Here is a 20,415-nt window from a genome sequence, read left to right on the forward strand (position 1 = left end):
TTCTTTACAATATATTTTCAAGATTTTTCTATGTTTTTACAAATAGAGCTCCACTATCAATTTATTTATTGACTACATAGTATCTAGTATCCCAGGGTATACACATGTTAAGTTTATACTACCACTTTGTATAGATAGATATTTAATCTAATTTAGCAATCTTTTGCCATTTAAGATGATGCCTCAGTGGATTTTGCACATGTAGATTTCCTAAATCTATAAATCCTAAATCTGGTGTCCTCCATTCTTTTCTTAAGTCCAGTGAGTATCCTTATTATCATTGCTTTAAATTCTCCATCAACAATGACCATTGCTTTAAATTCTCAATGATATAGCTATATCAAAATGTACATGCATTTATTCTATCTAATGCAGGCCAGTCATCACCATCCTCTCGTGGGTACTTTTTATATTTGAAACTTTGCTGAATAAAAGTGAAAAGCATACACACTAAAAATAAGCCAGAGTATATAGCCACATTCTTTAATTTCTTTAAAAGGAGAGCTAATTCTTTTTAAAAATTGAGCTCACTGTTCTCACAACAGTATCAAGAACTCTAACAGGAGAAGCAAATATTGAAATAATCTCACTGCCAAATCTGTCTAAGGCTTGTGTAAACCAGGAGGCTTCATTATTTTTAGTCATGTCAATCGTATGTTTCAACTGCCTTATCTCCTCATCCATCTCTTCAGATTTCTTTCTAAATCCTTCTTTGAGCAGATCTTCTTGGACCTAAATAAAAGGCGAGAAGGAAAACTTTTAAAATTATCATTTTTTTAAAGATTTGCACTTGGTATTTGAAAATTTGGTCAAACTATGTTTTACTCATAAAATTCTTTCTTACTCAAGCATGAAAGGAGAATTTTGCAATGAGGAATATCTCCCTGGCTTGGACCTGAACATTGAGAGGAAGCATAGTTTAAAGCCTTTCTAAAATTCACATACCACTAAGGTTTTGCTAGGATGCTAAACCTGACACAAAGACAAATGTAACATTTTTCAGCCAAAAAATGCCAATTGATAGGTAGCCTTGGTCTGATTGCACTAGTTCTCAGTCCCACTTGGGTTGGTATGGTCACCCAAATAGTAGAAATGAAGGGAACTTACAAGCTGTTCTAGAAATCTGTTATAAATATGTTCTGATGGACAATAAGTGATTTCCTCCCTATGCCATTTGATAAATTGGGTAGACTATCCACCCTTGGAGACAATAGAGTAATTTTAGAAGCTGTCACTTCCCTGCATTTTTAAGTCTTTACATTTCTGATAGTTTTATGTCAGCATATATCTACCTCAGGGTCTTTGGGTAGCAGTAGGGTTTCTGATAATTGTCAGTGATCTTGGTAAAGCAGTTGCTACTCATATTAAATCATATGGTTGAATATATGTTTAATCAAGCCTCATGAGATCATTTTAAAACCCCCAAATGCTATTTGTAGAGCTTGGAGGGGCCATACTCATCCTGAACTCTCTAGAGTCTACATATAGAGTGGAATTCAAAGGCTTTTATAGAAAAGGAGGGGGAAGAGGAGGGGAGGAGATGGAAGAAGGGAAGGAGAGGGAGAGGGAGAAGAAGAAGAATTCAAAGGTTTCAGGATTTTAATAAGTCACAAGCAATTAATGGCAATGATGCTTCCTTCCATGAGCTCACTGTAACCTTCACCCATCCTTTCCTGAGGTACCAGGAGGACCATCAAGCAGCACCAAGGCCATGGGCAGACGTACCTTCAGCTTATGCTCCAACATCATGTTCTGTTCTTTTATTATGTTTTCTGTCTCTCTCTTCATCTTCTCTTTCAGTTGAGCTATGTTCTCCTGGAGACTCCTCTGTTGTGCTTCAATCTGCTGTTCCTGCTCCAGTAGTTTCTGTCTTAGCACCTCCTGTTCCTTCTCAGCTGCTTCCTTGCTGGCCCTCTCCGCTGCCCCAGGAAAGTTCCAAGAGGGAAGAAAATTAAGTGAAGACTGATCTCTACCCTCTTGAACTCAGAGACAAAACAAAGTTGGAAGGGAAGACAGAAAATCTCTGTGTTCCTCGTGTCCACACCATCGGGAGCACATTTCAGAATATTAGGGTAAAGGCCCTACTGGCTGACATACAAACACAACTCTCCTTGTTGTTTATAGATTTAGCAGAGCTGTTCCACAGAAGAAGAGGAAGCTCCTTGTTTCAGGAAGGCTTTGCACTCACACCTGACAGAGGGACCTACCCAAGCCATTGTGAGCCAAGCCCGGCCCCGTACCTGCTATGGCCTTCTCCCCATCGGTAAGGGCTTTATCTGCCTGCCAGATGGATTTCTCTATTGAAGCCTGTGATTGTAGAAAATTCTGGAGGACCTCATTTGCCTGAGGAACCAAGGAGACAAGAACTTAGATTTCCACTACAGAGATAAGTGCTACAAAAACAAGTACGTATGTCCATGTCATTTTTGCTTCATGCTTAAAATTCTATGGTGGCTCCCTACAGTGTTCAAGCTCCGTAGTGTGACCAGAGACTCTCCATACCTCCTGCTTCCTGTCTCCTTCCAGTGTCTACCCACCCCCCCATGCTGCTCCCTTCTACCCACTCTAGGTTCCAGCCAGTCAGAACTATGTTCAGTTCTGTAAATCCATAATCTCTGCTGCTTTTTTAGGTTTGCCTTCTCACTGGGAAATGTTGCCTCTAATTTGTACTGTTGATCTCCTGTTGTTTGCTGGCTTTAACTTTAGGCAAGTTATTTTAACCTGCCTGTGCCTCTCAGTTCAGATCTGTAGAATATTGACAATAAATGTAGATGTTTCTTTAGATTGTTTGAAGGATTGAGCTAGAGTCTAGGAAAACAGCTTTACATGATTGCTATAAGAAATAATAGTCTAGGAGCACCTGGGTGGCCCAGTCAGTTAAGCATCTGACTTTGGCTCAAGTCATGATTTAATGGTTTGTGGGTTTGAGCCCAACATTGGGTTCTGTGCTGATGGTACAGAGCCTGCTTGGGATTCTCTCTGTCTCCTTCTCTCTCTCTGCCCCTTCCTTTTTCTCTGTCTGTCTGTCTCTCTCTCAAAATAAATACATAAGCTTTAAAAAAAAGAAATAACAGTCTAATATATATTAGTTGCATTATTATCATTATTTTAAAATTATTATTGTTTGTTACCACAACCTATGTAGCCCATTTGCATTTATTTATTTGTTTGTTTGTTTATTACTCTTTTTTAATTTGAGTGTGGTTGACACACAATGTTACCTTAGTTCCCAGTGTAGAGCATAGTGATTTGACAGGTTTATCCTTATGCTATGTTCACCAAAAGTGTAGCTACCTTCAGCCTTGTACATCGTTGTTACAATATCTACAACATCATTGACTGTACTCCTTATACTGTGCCTTTCATCCTCATGACTGATTCACTCCATAACTGGAAGCCTGGATCTCCCACTCCCCTTTGCCCATTTTGCTTATCCCTTTATCCCCCTCCCATCTGGCAACCATCAGTTTGTTGTCTGTATTTACAGGTGTGATTCTGCTTTTTGTTTGCTTATTCATTTGTGGGCTTTTTTTAAAGATTCCACTTATGAGCAAAATCATATGGTATTTGTCTTTCTCAGTCTGACTTATTTCACTTAGCATAATATCCCTTAGGTCCATCTATGTTGTCTCAAATGGCATGATCTCATACTTTTTATGGTTGTATAAGATTAAGTCGCATGTAGCCCATTTCCATAGGTTCATATGGGTTATAACTTTGTATGCAATTATCTGTGTATTTGACTTTCTCTCTTACTTTTGATCATACTTAAGTACAAAGACTCTGACTTTACCTTGTAAGTTGTCAGCACTTAGCATATTCAATGTCATGTGGTTAAATGAAGAAATGAGTAATTTCTATCTCGTGTGGATTCCAGAAATCCATACTCATTTCTTGGGAATGGGCATTTCCACTCTCTTCAGGAGTATATAACACATAGTGGACCTTAAAAGCTAAATCTGTCATGATATCCCAATGCTGTCTTATCACCCACAACTGGTGCTGTCCTCTCAGATTTTCAGGAGACCCCTGTGACTCTATTCTGTAGGCTCCCCCATGCTCCCCTTATTCCTCACCTTCACTCCTTTCCTGGGAACTTGTGAATAATTCCATTCAATACTTTCCTTTGCTTGCCTGTAGAGCTTGTACCCTCCAGGAACAGAAAAAGTTCCTATGGAAATATTTTCCATTAGGGCCTTTGAAAGCTGATCAAGCATAGACTGGCAGTATTTAACTGATGCTTCTTCATTCTGCTGCAAGAAATGTTGCTTCTTATCCTTTATGATTTCCTACAAGGGAAATGTAGAGAGATGTCACCAGAAGAAAGGAATGGAAAAGATAAGATTCCAAAGAATCTGGTAGAAGGATTGATCTAACTGTGGTCCGTGAGAAAAGCATTCTGTTGGCAAAGGACATGGAATAAAACAGGAATCACAAGACTTGATTTACTGACAACCTTGAATACTCCCTGCAAGACTATGAGAAAATTTCTTAACCTCCATGGTTCTTCTGAAATGTTGGAGTTGTGTTACCTAATCTCTATGGTTCCTTGCAGCTGTAGCATTCAGTGATTTTATCTTCAATGATACAGTGATACAACAAGGAGCAATGTAAGTTGAAAATGGCCTGGAATGAGGATCTGATAAGAGAAAGTTTGCTTCCTGACAAGGGGATTGTGTTCACAGAAAGCATCCATGCCCAGGAATGACTTTTGGGTCTTCTGGGCAGGCTTGGAAGCCATAGAAGTATTCAGATCAGGAGGATATCTGTACTGATAATTGCTTCAGAAATCAGAGAGATTTCTAGATAAAGTACCTCAGGTTTCAGAGAAAAAAAGAAAGAAGAAAATGTAGTCCTTTGAAACTCTCTCATGAGAATCCAGATTTTTTTTATCCTTGAGTAAGAGATGAGCCATGGGGTCAGTAAAGGTATTTCTAGACTTCATCCTTCAAAGGGAAAGGGCCCACAGAGTAAAAACTAAGACAAATTACCACAAGAGTCTTCTGGAACTCCTGATTTTCATCCTTGAAGGAACGCTCCATGAACACCCTAATGGCTTCCCTCTCACAGTCTGCATGCACATCCAGCAGCTCCTGGAGCGTGTCTGTGGGGAACCTCACTCGCTGGGCCATCTGCTCGCTGTAGTGGTCGGCTGCCTTCTGCACGGCCACTGAGTTCTCAAGCTGGGCTAGAGTTGTCACTGCATTCTCCAAACAAGGCACCGCCCCAGTATTGATGGTATCCACATAGGTCACCACCAGAGTTCTCAACCCTGAATGAGCCAGGATATTGAAGGGAAAAATATCAAATTATCACTCCACAGGATCCCAGATTCTGAGACTGCATTTCTGAAGTCATGCACATGCACACACATCCCCCCCACCTTCCCCCACAGGAGCCCTGCCTCCTTCTATCTTCACCTTTGTTTTCCTATTGACTCTTAATTTTTATGGTTTTCCAGGCCACACAGCCAAAAAAATTTAAAAATATACCTTCATCTAACATACTAAAAGGGTATCTGGAAAACATACTTCACCATTAAAAATTAAAAACAGGGGCGCCTGGGTGGCTCAGTCGGTTAGGCGGCCGACTTCGGCTCAGGTCATGATCTCACGGTCTGTGAGTTCGAGCCCCCCGTCGGGCTCTGGGCTGACAGCTCAGAGCCTGGAGCCTGCTCCGGATTCTGTGTCCCCCTCTCTCTCTGACCCTCCCCTGCTCATGCTCTGTCTCTCTCTGTCTCAAAAATAAATAAACGTTAAAAAAAATTAAAAACAAAATTAAAAACAAAATAAATTATATAGGTAGATAGATGAGGCAAGGTAAGTCAGATTATATTTATTCCTAATTATGAAGCTTCCAATGGATTTTCACTGATTTGTGGGGATGCTCTAAGTAACAAATAACACTTATCAGATAGGACTTCCCTTGAGGAAAAAAGAGCCCATACAGTATATTCTGTTTGTTTTTTGTTTTTGTTTTGTTTTTAACTAGGCTTCATGACCGCATGGAGCCCAATGTGGGGCTTGAACTCACAACCCTGAGATCAAGACCTGAGCTGGGATCAAGAGTTAGACATTTAGTTGACTGAGGCACCCAGGTGCCCAATACATTCTGTTTTTATACCTAGTTATTGATTTTTTTTAATCAGTGAAGGATTCTTTCAAATAATTGAAAGAAAGATGCCATAGATATCAGTGACAAAGTGTGCAATTTTGGAGAGGGGTTTGTAGAGCCCCAAAAGTGAGATAATGATAAGATACACGCATCTCTTCATAGAGTGTGAATGTATGTATATCCAGAATTCCATAAAGAATCAAACAAAAATGCCGAAAAACACATTATATAATATATTCAACATATATTAAGCCCCATAGAAATGGTGGAAAAAGAGACTCACGATTCCCGGTGACCATGACTCCCTCTCTGAGAGTCTTGGTCCTTGCCTGGGTGAAGATGTAAGAACAAAAATTGTTTGCTTGTTTCTGGAATTTAGGATCCAGTTGATTCTCAGGTATATTCTCAATATTGGCTAGGAGTTTTGTGTCATTTGTTGGCCGGTCAAAGACAAAACATTTCCGTTTTGGAAAGAAATGCCTGATGCACTCTCTGGGTAGATTGGATGCTTGGATTCTGGGATTCTTGCCTGAGGGATAAGAACAACAGAGATTACTGTGGGAACAGTCTTGATGCAAGGGAGCTAAAGGGGTTTTTTTTGTTGTTTTTTTGGGTTGAGAGAGAGAGAGAGAGAGAGAATGCACGTGCATGCAAGTGGGGGAGGGGAAGAGAGAGAGAGAATAATAAGCAAGCCCCAGTTCAGCAAGGAGCCTGATGCAGGGCTCAATCCTACAACCCTGGGATCATGATCTGAGCTGAAATCAAGAGTTGGATGCTCAACCAACTGAGCCACCCAGGTGCCTCAAGGGAGCTGAAGGTTTTTATGACAGGGATTTCAATTCTTTGCTTACAACAAAGAATTGTTTATGTCTTCTATGCTTACAACACCTTTAACATAGACATTCAATAGTTCCTTGTACAGCAAACTCACACTAATGATATAATGCTGGAGAGAAATTTGGGGAGACATCTGATCCAGGTGAAAGAAGCCCATCGCTGGTAACTCCAGACCTGAAAATGGTAGTGCAGTTGTTTATTAGGTGTTTACTGAATGAATGGTTAAAAGAATGAAAGGTCAAGTGGAACTTTTTGGTCTAATGTAGAAATTGAGCTGTGGGACCAAGAGCCACGTACAAGGGATAATGGAGCAATGTTAGGAACAAAAGTACTGGGCATATTAGGACACTCTGGTTATTTAAGGAAAACTCATTTGATGCTAAAAATAATTCATACAATGTTAGCTTTTTTTTTTTTAAGCAAAAACCTCTGAAGAATACATGTAACTAAAATGTAATTTTAGTATGTCAACACTACTCTACAAATTTCTTGAGGTAAAGGACCACACTCGATTTAACAGCCTGGCTCTTCTGCCTAGGCAATCTCTCATTAAATGTTTTGGGAAAGTATAAGTAGAAAAATGAAAGGGGCGCCTGGGTGGCTCAGTCAGTTGGGGGATCCGACTTCGGCTCAGGTCATGATCTCGTGGTTTGTGAGTTCCAGCCCTACATCGGGCTCTGTGCTGACAGCTCAGAGCCTGGATCTTCCTTCAGATTCTGTGTCTCCCTCTCTCTGCCCCTCCCCCACTCATGCTCTGTCTGTGTCTCTCAAAAATGAATAAACATTTAAAAAAATTAAAAAGAAAAGAAAAACAAAAGCAAGAATGGATAAATCAGAATTGATATTTTTCTCAAGATTTAATGAGATATATACATCATTATAAATGTAACCTATTCAAGTAATTTATCATTTCAAAATTAGATCATGGATAAATATGTGGGAATTAAGAGAAAACTATGACATAGAAAATAAGATGAATGTTCTGATAATTATCAGAAATATTGAAAAGGCATAGACTGAAAAGACAAACTTCTTCAGGTTTATTTAGAACACATAGTCATTTTTATATGTGATATATTCATACAGACATTAGAAAATTATATCCTTCTTTGAGAAGATTAATATCTGTGTGAAGTGTATTTTTTATGGAAATATGTTGTGTATATGGTGACACATTGATTTTCCTTGTAATTTCACACATAACAAGCATCTAGTCAGTTGTTTTCTTCAACACAGAAAAACAGAAGCCAAAATAAGGTACATGTATCTGGTCTTTGGAATGTTTAAGCACCTGTTGTAATCTGGTAGCTAAATTAGCAATTGATTAAAGAACAAATCAGTGTTGAATAATCTCACCGTAGCCTAGGCTCTGCTTTTCTTAAGTGAACTTGAACTCCAGTCCCTGGAGCTTTTCAACCCATCTTCAAGTCACCATTTCTATAGACTTCATTCTGGTCTTGAACACAAGTGCAACCCCAAAGATAATGGTCTGTGTTTAAGAGCTCCCACCCTCTGTTGGACTACCCACTACCCAGGCCATGCTCTGATACCTGGAATCAGCTTCAAGGCATTCTCCAGGTACTCATCTTCTGTGATAGGATCATCATTTAACTTCAGCTCCAGGGTGAAATCCCGCACAGTCCAGATGAAGTCTGGAAAGAAACTCACAAACTCTGTGGAATCTTCTGTTCCATCCTCTTTTGGAGAGGACTTTGTCCTGATTAGTTCTGTGAGCTCTGTCACATAACTAGGGCTCAGTTAAGGAAGAAGAAGTTCGTACCCCAAATTCCCACATTTCTCTAACAAAAAGTTATTATGAACACTTCCTTTTGCCCTGGGTCCCCTCGGGTCCACCAGAGGCAACGAAGTGGCATGGAAGGAGAAACTAACTTGATCTCTGTTCCCATAAACCTAATGAAACATGGTGCTTTGTTTCATTAAAGGATACTGCAGCTGCTCCAAGGCCTGGTGGTTGATGGTGCCCAAGCTGTTGTAGACAAAAGTGCTGCACAGAAGCACAGCCAGGGCAAAGATCCAGGAATCATTCTTAGGGTCACCCTGCAAAGCACATTCGAGCAAGAGTTTTAGGACTTTGCTCGTTAGAAATTCATTCAGACACTTATTTTGTCAGTCTCTCATTTATTATATCAGCTAACATACTTGTCATGCAAAGAAATAACTTTGAAAACAGACATAAATACAGATACCAACTTTGACAATTATAGAGACATTCCTTGTGATTGTGACTTTTTTCATATATACAAAGATTCTAATCTTCACAGAGCTTTCTTTTCCCTCAATTGGAGAAAATAAAGGAACATATATAGAAAAACTAGCACATTACCTGGTATGCAATTAAGTATTCAATTCATTTATTCATTTTATATATAGCTATATAAAATACACCATAATTGCCATAAGTGGGGATTCAAATTATATTCGGTTAAATTCAACAAATGTTTATCGGGAACTACTGAATGTTTCCCATTGTTCTTATATTTAAAAGCAAACTTGAAAATGGCAACTGTTACTTTCAAGATGACTATTTCAAAGTGGTGACAAACATCCGTAACAATGAATGTAACAAAGATGACAATATAAAAAGTTTTAGTAACCTTACATCTTAGATGTATTAGAGCATTCTAGAATGCTCTTTGGGCAGTTCACAACAAGAAATGTAAACCTGACTCTTAACTCCAGACCTCAAATACACATTTCATCTGGCAGATACATCAGAAATATTTCCTGGAGCGCCTGGGTGGCTCAGTAGGTTCAGTGTTTGACTTGGGCTCAGGTCATGATCTCACGGTTCATGAGTTCCAACACTAGGTCAGGTTCTGTGCTGACAGCTCAGAGCCTGGAGCCTGCTTCAGGTTCTGTGTCTCCCTCTCTCTATGTTATCTCTCTCAAAAATAAATAAACATTAAAAAAAAGAAAGAAAGAAATATTTCATCTCTTGGGAGGGAAATGATGTTTCTTCCTCTTTCCTGCCAAGGCACCCTTATGCTTAATAGTCTGTGGTGCAAACTATGGTGTGCTGCCTGGATCACCTTATAACATCGAAGGACTTGTTCTCCCAGCTAGTGGGAGTGCTGATGGAAGACAGCTCCCAAATGCCACTCCTTTTAATTAGAAAGGCTTCTAGAACCCTCTTTTAGTGATTTATCCGCACCCTTGTCCTAACTCAAGATAACTCAAAAGAGCCATCGCAGCCACATAACTCCCATGGAACTGACAGAGGTTAGTAATTGCGTTGCTGTGCAACTTTTTCCTGTCTCCAACTTGCTTCTTTCTCAATCATATTTTATTAAATCTGACGGCATATTTGGGGTCTTCTCAACTGGACTGAAGATGTTTTGAGAGCAGGACCTTTACTGTGGTGACAAATATCTATAGTTCTAAGCCAAGAGGCTGCCATTCAGCTATTCAATAATTATTCCTTAAACGTAATCAAATAATTCACCCAGTGCCAAGAAATAAAATATTTTATCTAATATCTTATCTAGAAGTGAGATTCTAACAAACCAGCATGCCTCATTTACTATACTTGGATTTCTAGATTTTGCAAACAGATCACAGCAGTTAAATTATAAAATATCGTGAAGGGGTCAAGAGCAAATCCAGAATAAAAAGGATTTATGTGTGACACTCTGCCTTACCTTTTCCACATCACCCAGGCCCTCAGTATCCAGAAGGACCAGGGTGTGGTTTGGCTTGGAGGGGTGAGGCACACACCACATCCAGATGCCCTTGGTTTTAGACTGCACTGTAGAGCCCAGAGGGAAACCTGCAAGGGGAGGGCAGAAGGCAACATACAGTGACAGGAGACAATCTGAACAGCCAAAGGGTCACAAAGTCAGACTTTCTGTAATGTAAGTGCCCCAGCATATAAGATGGCTCTTTCTCGAGTTCCTCAAGAATGTCCTACTTTGTGTGGCATTCTGTTTCAAGGAGGAGGGGACGTTAACTATGAGAATGATGCCAGTCAAGTGCTCACGATGGAGACAGAGGCATTCGTGCATCAGCAAAGAGTGGAGATCATTGATAACCGTAACAGGAGCATTTTGAAAGAATGGTGAGATGCAAAGCCAGAGAGCAGTGGATTAAAGAGAAACATGGGAGAATAAAAAGTGGAAAAAGGAAATTGAGATCATATTTTTTGCCAAAGTGATTAAAAAAGAGGTGGGGGGAGGAGGTTTGGTAGCTACAATGGGGTGTGAAATCTAGGAAAGATTTTTAAGATGATGGATGTTGCAGGATCATTGAGCACAACAGTCAAGAAAGAATTCTTGAGAAGTTTTATGGTGCATCTTAGTAAGTTCATTCACGTAGCATGGGGACAGGACCCAGGGACAGAAAGAGCCACATTTTTGCGGTGTGAACTTGGTGGTTATATGCTCAGTGTTCACGAGGGAGGGGACACGCAGGGAGTATTAGATCATAAATGTTTCTTTGAATTTCTACTCATAAAACTTTCACAAGATTTTCTGGGGCTTGTCATTCAGTTCAATATTAAGTATGCGTGAGATGAACAGGCAGTCATGAAACCCTTTAAGAATGTAGCAGCCAGTACATATTTGATACTTATTGAAACTAGGTAGGCTGTAGGTCAGCCTTCTGAGCTAACCATGAACATTTTTCTGATTCCACCCCTCCTCAATAGATATTCAAACATGTTTATATGTTGATGGGAATATCCCATAAAAAAAAAAGAAAATATGTTTCAAGAGAGAAAGGAGATACAATTATAAGAGCCCAGTATTTGGTCAGGTAAAAGAAGGTAGGATCCTGAGCATTACCAGGAGAGATTTTCCTTAACAGCAGTAAAACAGTATGATAACAGATTATTATAAGAGTAATTATAATAAGAGTAATTTAGTGGTGAGAATTAGAATTGGAAGTTTGGTTTATTGAGAGGAGTTTGGTTCTCCTTTCTTGTGACTGGGGAAGAAAAATAAGGATCTGAGATATAGCTAGAGTTAATCAATTTGCCCCAGACTCAATACAACACTCACCTCTGTTCTGTCCTGCAAGACGATTCATCAAGTAGGATTTGCCTGTACGATACAGTCCTACAATGGCCACCACCACTACTGGTTGAGAAATCTGTTCAAGAATCTGTATAGCTCTCTGGTTCACTGACAGCTGCATATTGTTGTTTTCCACCAGACAAATGGGGGCCATCATATTGGGTCCAGATGCCATGGCAACCTGCCAACCTGGAAAAGTCTCCTAGTAGAAATAAGATTTCAGAGTCATTTTCTGACTTCGAGTTACCAAAAGCATCCATCAATATAGGAGTAGGTGAAACTTCTGTACTTTCTATGGGACAAAATGTAACCTACAGTTAACATTAGTGATGAAACATAGGGTACACTCCAAAGTTTTGCTTCAATAGTAATAATAGAATTCAAGCCATTGTTACTATGCACTGAGGGCCTACAATATACCAACCCCTGTGACACATACCCAGCCTCATTGATACTTCCGAGAACCTACAAGTTAGCAATTATTGTGCCCACTTTGCAAATAAGATAAATATGCCTCACAAAAGCTGAGTAAGTCATACAGCCAGGATCAAGCCTAGACAAATGAGCAAAATGGCAAGCTAGGAAGCTCTAAGTTCTTATTTCCCTAAGGAGATATCAAAAATAATCAAAATATTGGCTAGAATAACTTTATAGTAGTTCTGTGAAAACAGTGAAAGACCTAAAGCAACCCAGCAAACACCCAATCAAGAAAATGCCACATTAAAAATGGTAGGAAATTCTGTGGTGTTTTTGCTTGCCCTTGGCCCACACTGTCCCCGGTGTGGTATAGTCTTGGTCTGGAAGGGGTGGTAACCCAGTTCCCAATGTTCTCCCTAGACCCAGAGACAACAGAGCAGACTTTGTTCACAGTGTTCTAATCTGTCTGGGGCCTACCTCCTCAGGTCTCTGGTTCATCTCACATGGATCTCAGGCAGGGGCAGAGGATGGGGATGTAGTGGTATAACTTGGATGTCAGATGGAAAGAAGCATTGGCATTGATTTCATGGGCATTGCTCACGAAAGCTGCAGAGAGATGGATCTGCAGTTGCCTGGGGCAAGAGATCACCCGTGAAGACATAAGACAGACCATCTTAGGCAATAGTTCAGTTCATATCTCCCTCCTTTAGACTGGATGGAACAGAACACACTGAGTTTATAATGTTCTAATCTGTTCCAAGCTGCCTGAAGGACTACTGGTCTTTGTTTCACCTAATGGGGATCTCTGGCAAGGAGAAGCAATGGGCATTGCTAGGGAAAGCTGCTGGAGATTCACCTGCGGACCCCTCTGGCAACATATTATGAGTGTGTGATATTGCGATGTATAATAAGAAGTATATATTTGGTCTTTGTCCCTGCTCTTGACACACAGCTTCCAAAACACTTTTAATTTCCCAAGTGATGAAGTATCTTTTGTTATAATATTTGCTCTTTTGTCTTTGGTTCCTAAAATAGTCCCAGAGTAAAGAAGGTGAAAGAAGTTGTCTTTTGTCATACATAACAAGCACCTTTCAACCACACCCAAGGTTACGTTAATGAGGTAACTTTGGAGATACCCTGGAAAACCCCAAAGGCTGGTTGCTCGGGTAACAAAGCATGTGACTACAAAGTTAGAAAGTTCAGCCTCATCTCCCAGGGGAGGGGAAAGGAGGCCTGAAGGTTGAGCTAATCACCGGAGGCTGATGATTTAATCAATTGTGGCTATTTAGTGAAGACTCCATTAAAAAACCCTAGCTGAAGGGGTTTAAAGGGCTTCTAGGTTGGTGAACATGTGCAGGTGCTCAGAATGTGGTGTTCCCAGAGAGAGCATGGATGTTTCACACCCTTGATACCTTGCCCTATGCAGCTTTTTTGTCTTGTTCTTCCTGGGTTGTATCCTTTTTCTTTTTCCTTCTTTCCTTCCTTTCGTCTTTTTTTTCTTTTCTCTTGTTCTTTCTTTCTTTCTTTCTTTCTTTCTTTCTTTCTTTCTTTCTTTCTTTCTTTCTCTCTCTCTCTCTCTCTCTCTCTCTCTCTCTCTCTCTCTCTAAACCAGTAAACTATTGAGTAAACTCTTTTTCCTGGGCTCTATAAGCTATTTTACCAAATCATTGAGCCTGGGGTAGGGATGGCAAACATAGCCAGTCAGAGCACACGTTACACCCTGGACTTGCGATTGTCATCTGAAGTAGGGCCAGTCTTGAGACCTTAACCTGTAGGGCATGCACTGACCTCAGACCGTTTGTATCACAGTTGCTTGGTGTGGAAAATTGCCCATACATGTGGTGACCAGAAGTGAAGTAGTGAGAATAGAGTGTTGAGAGGAGAAGTAGAATTGTTTCCTTTTCAGGGTGGAGACAAACAATAGACCATAAAAGGCCCCAAGGGGAGATTCTGAGGGAAATTGAGACATTTAAAAGCAGCATGTATCTGAGAAAACTGAAAAAAGCCACACTAACGCTCAGGGAAGATGCACGCTCAGAAAAGACCTAAAAAGACTTTAAGATTTCTCTCTAGGTTATTCCTAAGGCTCAAGACCAAGACCCCGCTAATTAGCAAAAGATTTCCTTGGCACAAAACCAATATGCAAAAAATGGAGAAGGTAGCTTCTTCTATAAATGACCAGTTTTCAACAGCAACAACAAAAATCACAAGGCGTATAGAGAAACAGGAATATATGGCCCATTCAAAGAAAGTGATTTAAATAAATGTGGCAGAAAACATCCCTGAAGAAACACAAGCATTGCATGTGTTCTAGGCAAAGACTAAAGTAATTTTCTTAAATATGCTCAAAAGGCTAAAGGAAACCACAAAGAACTAAGGTAAATCAGGAAAATGAGATGTAAACAAAATTGGTCCAGTCACAGTGGCATAAAGATAGACACACAGACCAATAGAATAGAAGAAAGAGGCCAGAAGTAAACTCTCCCATATATGGTCAAATGATTTTTGACAAGCATGCTGAGATCATCCAGTGGGGAAAGCGCAGTCTTTTCAACAAATGGTGCTGGGTAAATGTGATATTCACACACAAAAGAATGAAGTTGGATCATTTCTTTAACACCAAATATAAAATTTAACTCAAAATATATCAAAGACTTAAACATAAGAGCTAAGACTATAAAAACTCTTAGAAGAAAACACAGGAGAAAACCTTCATGACACTGGATTTGACAATGATTTTTTGGATATGACACCAAAGGCATGATCAAAATATGAAAACATGGTAAATAGGACTTTATCAAAATTAATAACTTTTGTGCATCAAAGGACACCATCAACAGAGTAACAAAGCAACCACAGAGTAAGAGAGAATAAGCGCATGTCACATATCTGGTAAGGGATTAATATCCAGAATCTGTAGGAACTCTTACAACTCAATAATAACAACAAAAATAATGCAGTTCAAAAATGGGCAAAGGACTCAGACATTTCTGCAGAGAAGATATACAAATAGCCAATAAATACATGAAAAGATCTCAACATCACTAATCATGGGAATGCAAATCATACCACAATAAAGGACAATTTCACACCCATTAAGGTGGCTGCTATTTAACAAAACGAGAACAAAAACAAACAAACAACCAAAAACCCATCAAACAACAAGTGCTGGCCAGGATACAGAGAAATTGGAACACTTGTGCATTCCTGGTAGGAATGTAAAATGGTTACAACCACTGTGGAAAACCCTTTGGTGGTTCCCCTAAAAGTTGAACATAGAATTACCATCTGAACTGGCAATTCCACTTCAGAGTGTATGGACAAAAGTATTAAAAGCAGGGACTTAAGCAGATATTTGTACACCAATGTTCATAGCAGCAGGATTCACAATAACCAAAAGGTGAAAATGTCCATCAAGGGATGGATGGATGAACAAAATGTGGCATATACATACAATGGAATATTTTTCAGCTGTAAAAAGAATGAAATTCTGATACATGTAGCAACACTGATGAACCTTGAAGACGTTATTCTAGGTGAAATAAGCCAGACACAAAGGACAAGTACTATATGATCCCACTAATAAGAGGTACCTAAAATAGTCAAATGCATAAAGACAGAAAGTAGAATAGTGTTTACCATGAGCCTAAGGGAGAGGGTATGAGGAGTTACTGCTTAAAGGGTACTGAGTTTCCATTTGAGGTGATAAAAATATCTGAAAATGGGTAGTGGTAATAGTTGCACAACAATGAGAATGTATTTATTGTCACTGAACAATACTCTTAAAATGGTAAAATTGGGAAATTTTATGTTAAATATGTTTGTATCACAATTTTAAAGTTTTTAAAAAGCAACACTGGACAGTCTATTTTTCTGTCCATGCTACTGCAGCCACTTACTGGACAGAATATTTTTCCTCAAAGACATTGATTATCCTGTAAAGTCCTTTATCTGTAACCTATGGTAGCTTTCTCATCATCATCACATAACAAAATGTGCTCTCCAATGCTTTCGTGTGACCCATGTGCTCATCTTTTATCTACAGATTGACAAGTGTTGGGAGTGGAATGAGGTCAGTCTAGAGAGTGTAGCCTCCCTTTCAATAAGGGAAGGCAGGAGAATGTCCTGAATCTTAAGAGATACAGGCCGAAGTCCTTAGCTGAGAGGGTCAGGTTTTCTGCAAATTACTCCTATGAATAAGCATAAAAATAAAAATGTAAATGTAATTTTATATTATATAGGGAGACATATATGTATATGAGAGATAAAGCAAATCTAGCAAAATGTCACCAGTGGATAAATCTAGGTGAAAGATATATGGGATTCTCTTGTAATTGTTTTTCAAGGTAAATTTTAATATAAAAAATTAAATATTAAAAGTACAATTTAATCTCCTGGCATATTTTTGATTGCATTATAGTCAATTTTTTTTAATGATATTGTAGAATTGTATAAAATGTCTGGACATAAGAGGCTCCATTTTGAAGCTCCATTTTCTTTTCCAAATAATGAACTCTCTAATTGGGCCAGAGTGGCAATAGTTTTCAAGCAATTGCTCATAAAATTTCAATAGAGCAACTGGCATTTAGATCATGTGAGGATAGTAAAGTTAATACATACCAGGGACAGTTTCATGTGATAGCACCAATAACCTTATGAACAAGATAGTAATCAGAAGCAGCTTAACCAGTCAGCACCAAATTAGGGTTTTTTTTTTTCCCTCTTCTCTTCTTTATCTAAATCGTATAATTACCCCTTCCTTCTTTCCTGTAAAAACCCCTTGCTTTTCCCACATGAGCAGGACACCTTTCTGGTCAGTTTAGAATCTGTGCTCCCCAAAAATGAACTATTGGGACCTCATCAAGATAAAAAGCTTCTGTGCTACAAAGGAAACAATCAACAAAACTAAAAGGCAACCAACGGAAGGGGAGAAGATAGTTGCAAATGACATGTTGGATAAAGGGTTAGTATCCAAAATCTATAAAGAATTTACCAAACTCAACACTGGAAAAACAAATAATCCAGTGAAGAAATGGGCAGAAGACATGAACAGACACTTTTCCAAAGACATCCAGATGGCTAACAGACACATGAAAACATGCTCAACATCACTCATCATCAGAGAAATACAAATCAAAAGCACATTGAGATACCACCTCACACCTGTCAGAATGGCTAAAATTAACAACTCAGGAAACAACAGATGCTGGTGAGGATGTGGAGAAATGGGAACCCTCTTGCACTGTTGTTGGGAATGCAAACTGGTACAGCTGCTCTGGAAAACAGTGCGGAGGTTCCTCAAAAAATTAAAAATAGAACTACCTTATGACCCAGCAATAGCACTACTAGGAATTTATCCAAAGGATATAGGAGTATTGATTCATAGGTGCACATGTACCCCAATGTTTATAGCAGTGCTTTCAACAATAGCCAAATCATGGAAAGAGTCTAAATGTCCATCAACTGATGAATGGATAAAGAAGATGTGGTTTATATATATAAGGGAATACTACTTGGCAATGAGAAAGAATGAAATCCTGCCATTTGCAGCAATATGGATGGAACTGGAGGGTATTATGCTAAGTGAAATAAGTCAGTCAGAGAAAGACAGATATCATATATTTTCACTCATATGTGGAACTTGAGAAACTTAACAGAAGACCATGGGGGAGGGGAACGGGAGAAATAGTTACAGAGAGGGAAGCAAACCGTAAGAGACTCTTAAATACAGAGAACAAACTGAGGACTGATTGGGGGGGGGGGTGGGTAGGGCAGGAGAGAGGGGAGAGTGGGTGATATGTATTAAGGAGGACACCTGTTGGGGTGAGTACTGGGTGTTGTACGTAAGCAATGAATCACGGGAATCTACTTCCAAAACCAAGAGCACAATCTACTCCCAAAACCAAGTACACACTCAATGTTAGCTAACTTGACAATAAATTATATTTAAAAAAAAAAGAAAAGAAACTGTGCTCCCCAAATTGCAATTCTGAGACTGCAAATAAAGGCCTTTGTTCTTTTTCAATTTTACTTCCTTTTCTCAGTTGATAATATCTAGATATTTTTCATAATCAGAATGTGTAAGCATGCTATGATGAATATTCAAATGTCTCAAATATTCAGTTTTATATTAATATGTCACATATTCAAAATGCATCTAACACCAACTCTGTCATATACTACTTATGGGCCCTTAAACAAGGAGCCTCACCTAGCTATACCTAAGTTTTCAAAGACAATTATAGGGGTAATGGGAATACAATTATAGGTCCAACCTAGAGGATGTTTTGATAATTAAACTAGATGCCATAAGCTTTTATCTTAGCATAGCATGCAGCACAACATAGGACTTCAGTGTACGTTTGCTGAATAAATGGAGATTATAACAATTGCATTGAGCAATTTGGTCCATTGGGCTATGCATTTCGACATGCTCTGTAAACTATAGATTACTAAGAAACAAGGCCACCATATAAATTTTTTGTCGGATCAAAACAGTAGGCAAGTTCAAACAGGCTGCCCTGTACCACTTCCTTTTGTCTGCTTCTTCAGTGTGGGGAGCAGAGAATGTGGAAGTAAAATGCCCGCCTCAAATAGCTCCATTCTAACGACTGAAACTTACAGTCCCCTCTTTCGAGTGAAGATTAGAGGAAGCTGAGGAAGATGTGATGGGAACTATTGAACAACGTTATGAAAACAGGTGTGTGGGTTCTTAGCTGTGAATGAGCCACACAACTTGTAATTTCAAATGAACAGCCATTGGATCCTGTTCAGGACTGGTTTTCAAAATTCGATGTACATGAAGAATCATCTGAAGAAATTGTTAAACCCAGATTCTAGGGGAACCTGAGTGGCTCAATTGGTTAAGCATCGGACTCTTGATTTCGGCTCAGGTCATGCTCTCACAATTCATGGATTGGAGCCCCAAATCGGGCTCTGCGCTGACAGCACGGAGCCTGCTTGAGATTCTCAGTCTCCCTTTCTCTCTACCCTTCTCCCCCCACCCCACCTGCCCCTCAAAATAAAGCATTAAAAAAATACCATTACACCCAGATTCTACACATTTACCAAACGGTACAGGTGACTCTGATGTTCCTGTGAAAAATAAGCCAACAAATATCAGAGGGCAACAGAGACAGACAGACTTGACAAGATAGTTATTTTTAACTAATAAAGACCAGTGATGTGGGAACTGAATTTATTTCTACATGGAGACTAAACAGAACTCTCAATCTCAAGCTTTCTTACGTATGACTAATAGAAAGATTAGAGAGAAACTATCTCTTTTAGATTATCATTGCCTAGAAGCTCCTTGATGGGCACTGTCTTGTCCTATGGATTCTAATGCCTGTTACAGAGCCTGATAAAAATAAACTAGGGAGGCTCCCATGGGGGCTTGGCCCACTCTACTTGCAGCTGCCCTGGCTGACATTGTTCTGGAAGCAGCACATCCAGGGAGACACGGTGTGCCTGGCTGTCACTTTGCAGCTGCTACTGTTTCAAACGGAGAAGCTAAGCTACTCCAACACTAAAGCCAGCCACAGACGCCTATGGGCCAGACAAAAGGCAACCTGCCCTTCCTGCTCATTCCTCCCTTGTCACTTTGAACCAGAAATCTGGTCCTGAGTTCAAGACAACGTTGCATGTGAAAGAAGATGTGCATACCTGCTCTTCAGCACTGCGGTCCAAGAAGAGTTCTCAGCTGCTCGTTGCTTGCTCACTTGATCCTTCACCTTTCTGTCCCTCCTTTATAAAAGCTTGAAAAAACTGAGGAAGTTAGACATTGCTACTCTTTTAATCATGTGTTAAAACTGAAATTGAAAGTAAAAGCGATTCAGGCACCCTGAATCAGTAGCCTCGGGCGTGAATATGGTTGTTTGGTGCATGATGAGATGGGGTTAGGGAAACCCCACAGTTACTCAACAGTCAGGCTTTTTAGTAAACACACTCCATCAACTTCCTTTTGTCTTCCCCATGTTGGAGTGTTTTCCTGGCCTCTGTTCTCCATATGTCTCTC

At 39.6% G+C, this 20,415-nt stretch overlaps 1 protein-coding gene across 2 annotated transcripts; it reads right to left on the minus strand.

Annotated features, from left to right (window-relative positions):
* Window positions 1-457: 457 nt before the first annotated feature.
* On the minus strand, window positions 458-20,201 carry LOC115520529 (guanylate-binding protein 6-like). 2 transcript variants are annotated; one of them, XM_030324977.1, is made up of 12 exons: window positions 20,064-20,201; window positions 12,876-13,004; window positions 11,967-12,183; window positions 10,611-10,738; window positions 8,900-9,009; window positions 8,502-8,698; window positions 6,398-6,643; window positions 4,992-5,272; window positions 4,077-4,289; window positions 2,241-2,343; window positions 1,726-1,919; window positions 458-732 (listed from the first exon to the last, which is right to left on the minus strand). In XM_030324977.1, exons 2-12 carry the CDS (start codon window positions 12,894-12,896, stop codon window positions 505-507), a joined length of 1,938 nt encoding a protein of 645 aa, XP_030180837.1. In that variant the 5' UTR covers window positions 12,897-13,004; window positions 20,064-20,201; the 3' UTR covers window positions 458-504. The 2 variants fall into 2 exon arrangements, with proteins under 2 accessions (XP_030180837.1, XP_030180838.1); XM_030324978.1 differs by lacking the exon at window positions 12,876-13,004.
* Between the last annotated feature and the right edge of the window lie 214 nt (window positions 20,202-20,415).

The sequence above is a fragment of the Lynx canadensis genome, chromosome C1 (genome assembly GCF_007474595.2).
Source record: "Lynx canadensis isolate LIC74 chromosome C1, mLynCan4.pri.v2, whole genome shotgun sequence".
Classification (NCBI taxonomy): domain Eukaryota; kingdom Metazoa; phylum Chordata; class Mammalia; order Carnivora; family Felidae; genus Lynx; species Lynx canadensis.

Excerpts from the sequence above, each read along its gene's own strand:
- LOC115520529 (XM_030324977.1), bottom strand. The coding sequence starts at position 12,896 with ATGAACCAGAGACCTGAGGAG. Across the intron at positions 12,184-12,875 it reads TGAACCAGAGACCTGAGGAG|GAGACTTTTCCAGGTTGGCA; the intron begins GTAGGCCCCAGA and ends TATTTCTACTAG. Across the intron at positions 10,739-11,966 it reads TCTTGCAGGACAGAACAGAG|GTTTCCCTCTGGGCTCTACA; the intron begins GTGAGTGTTGTA and ends CTCCCCTTGCAG.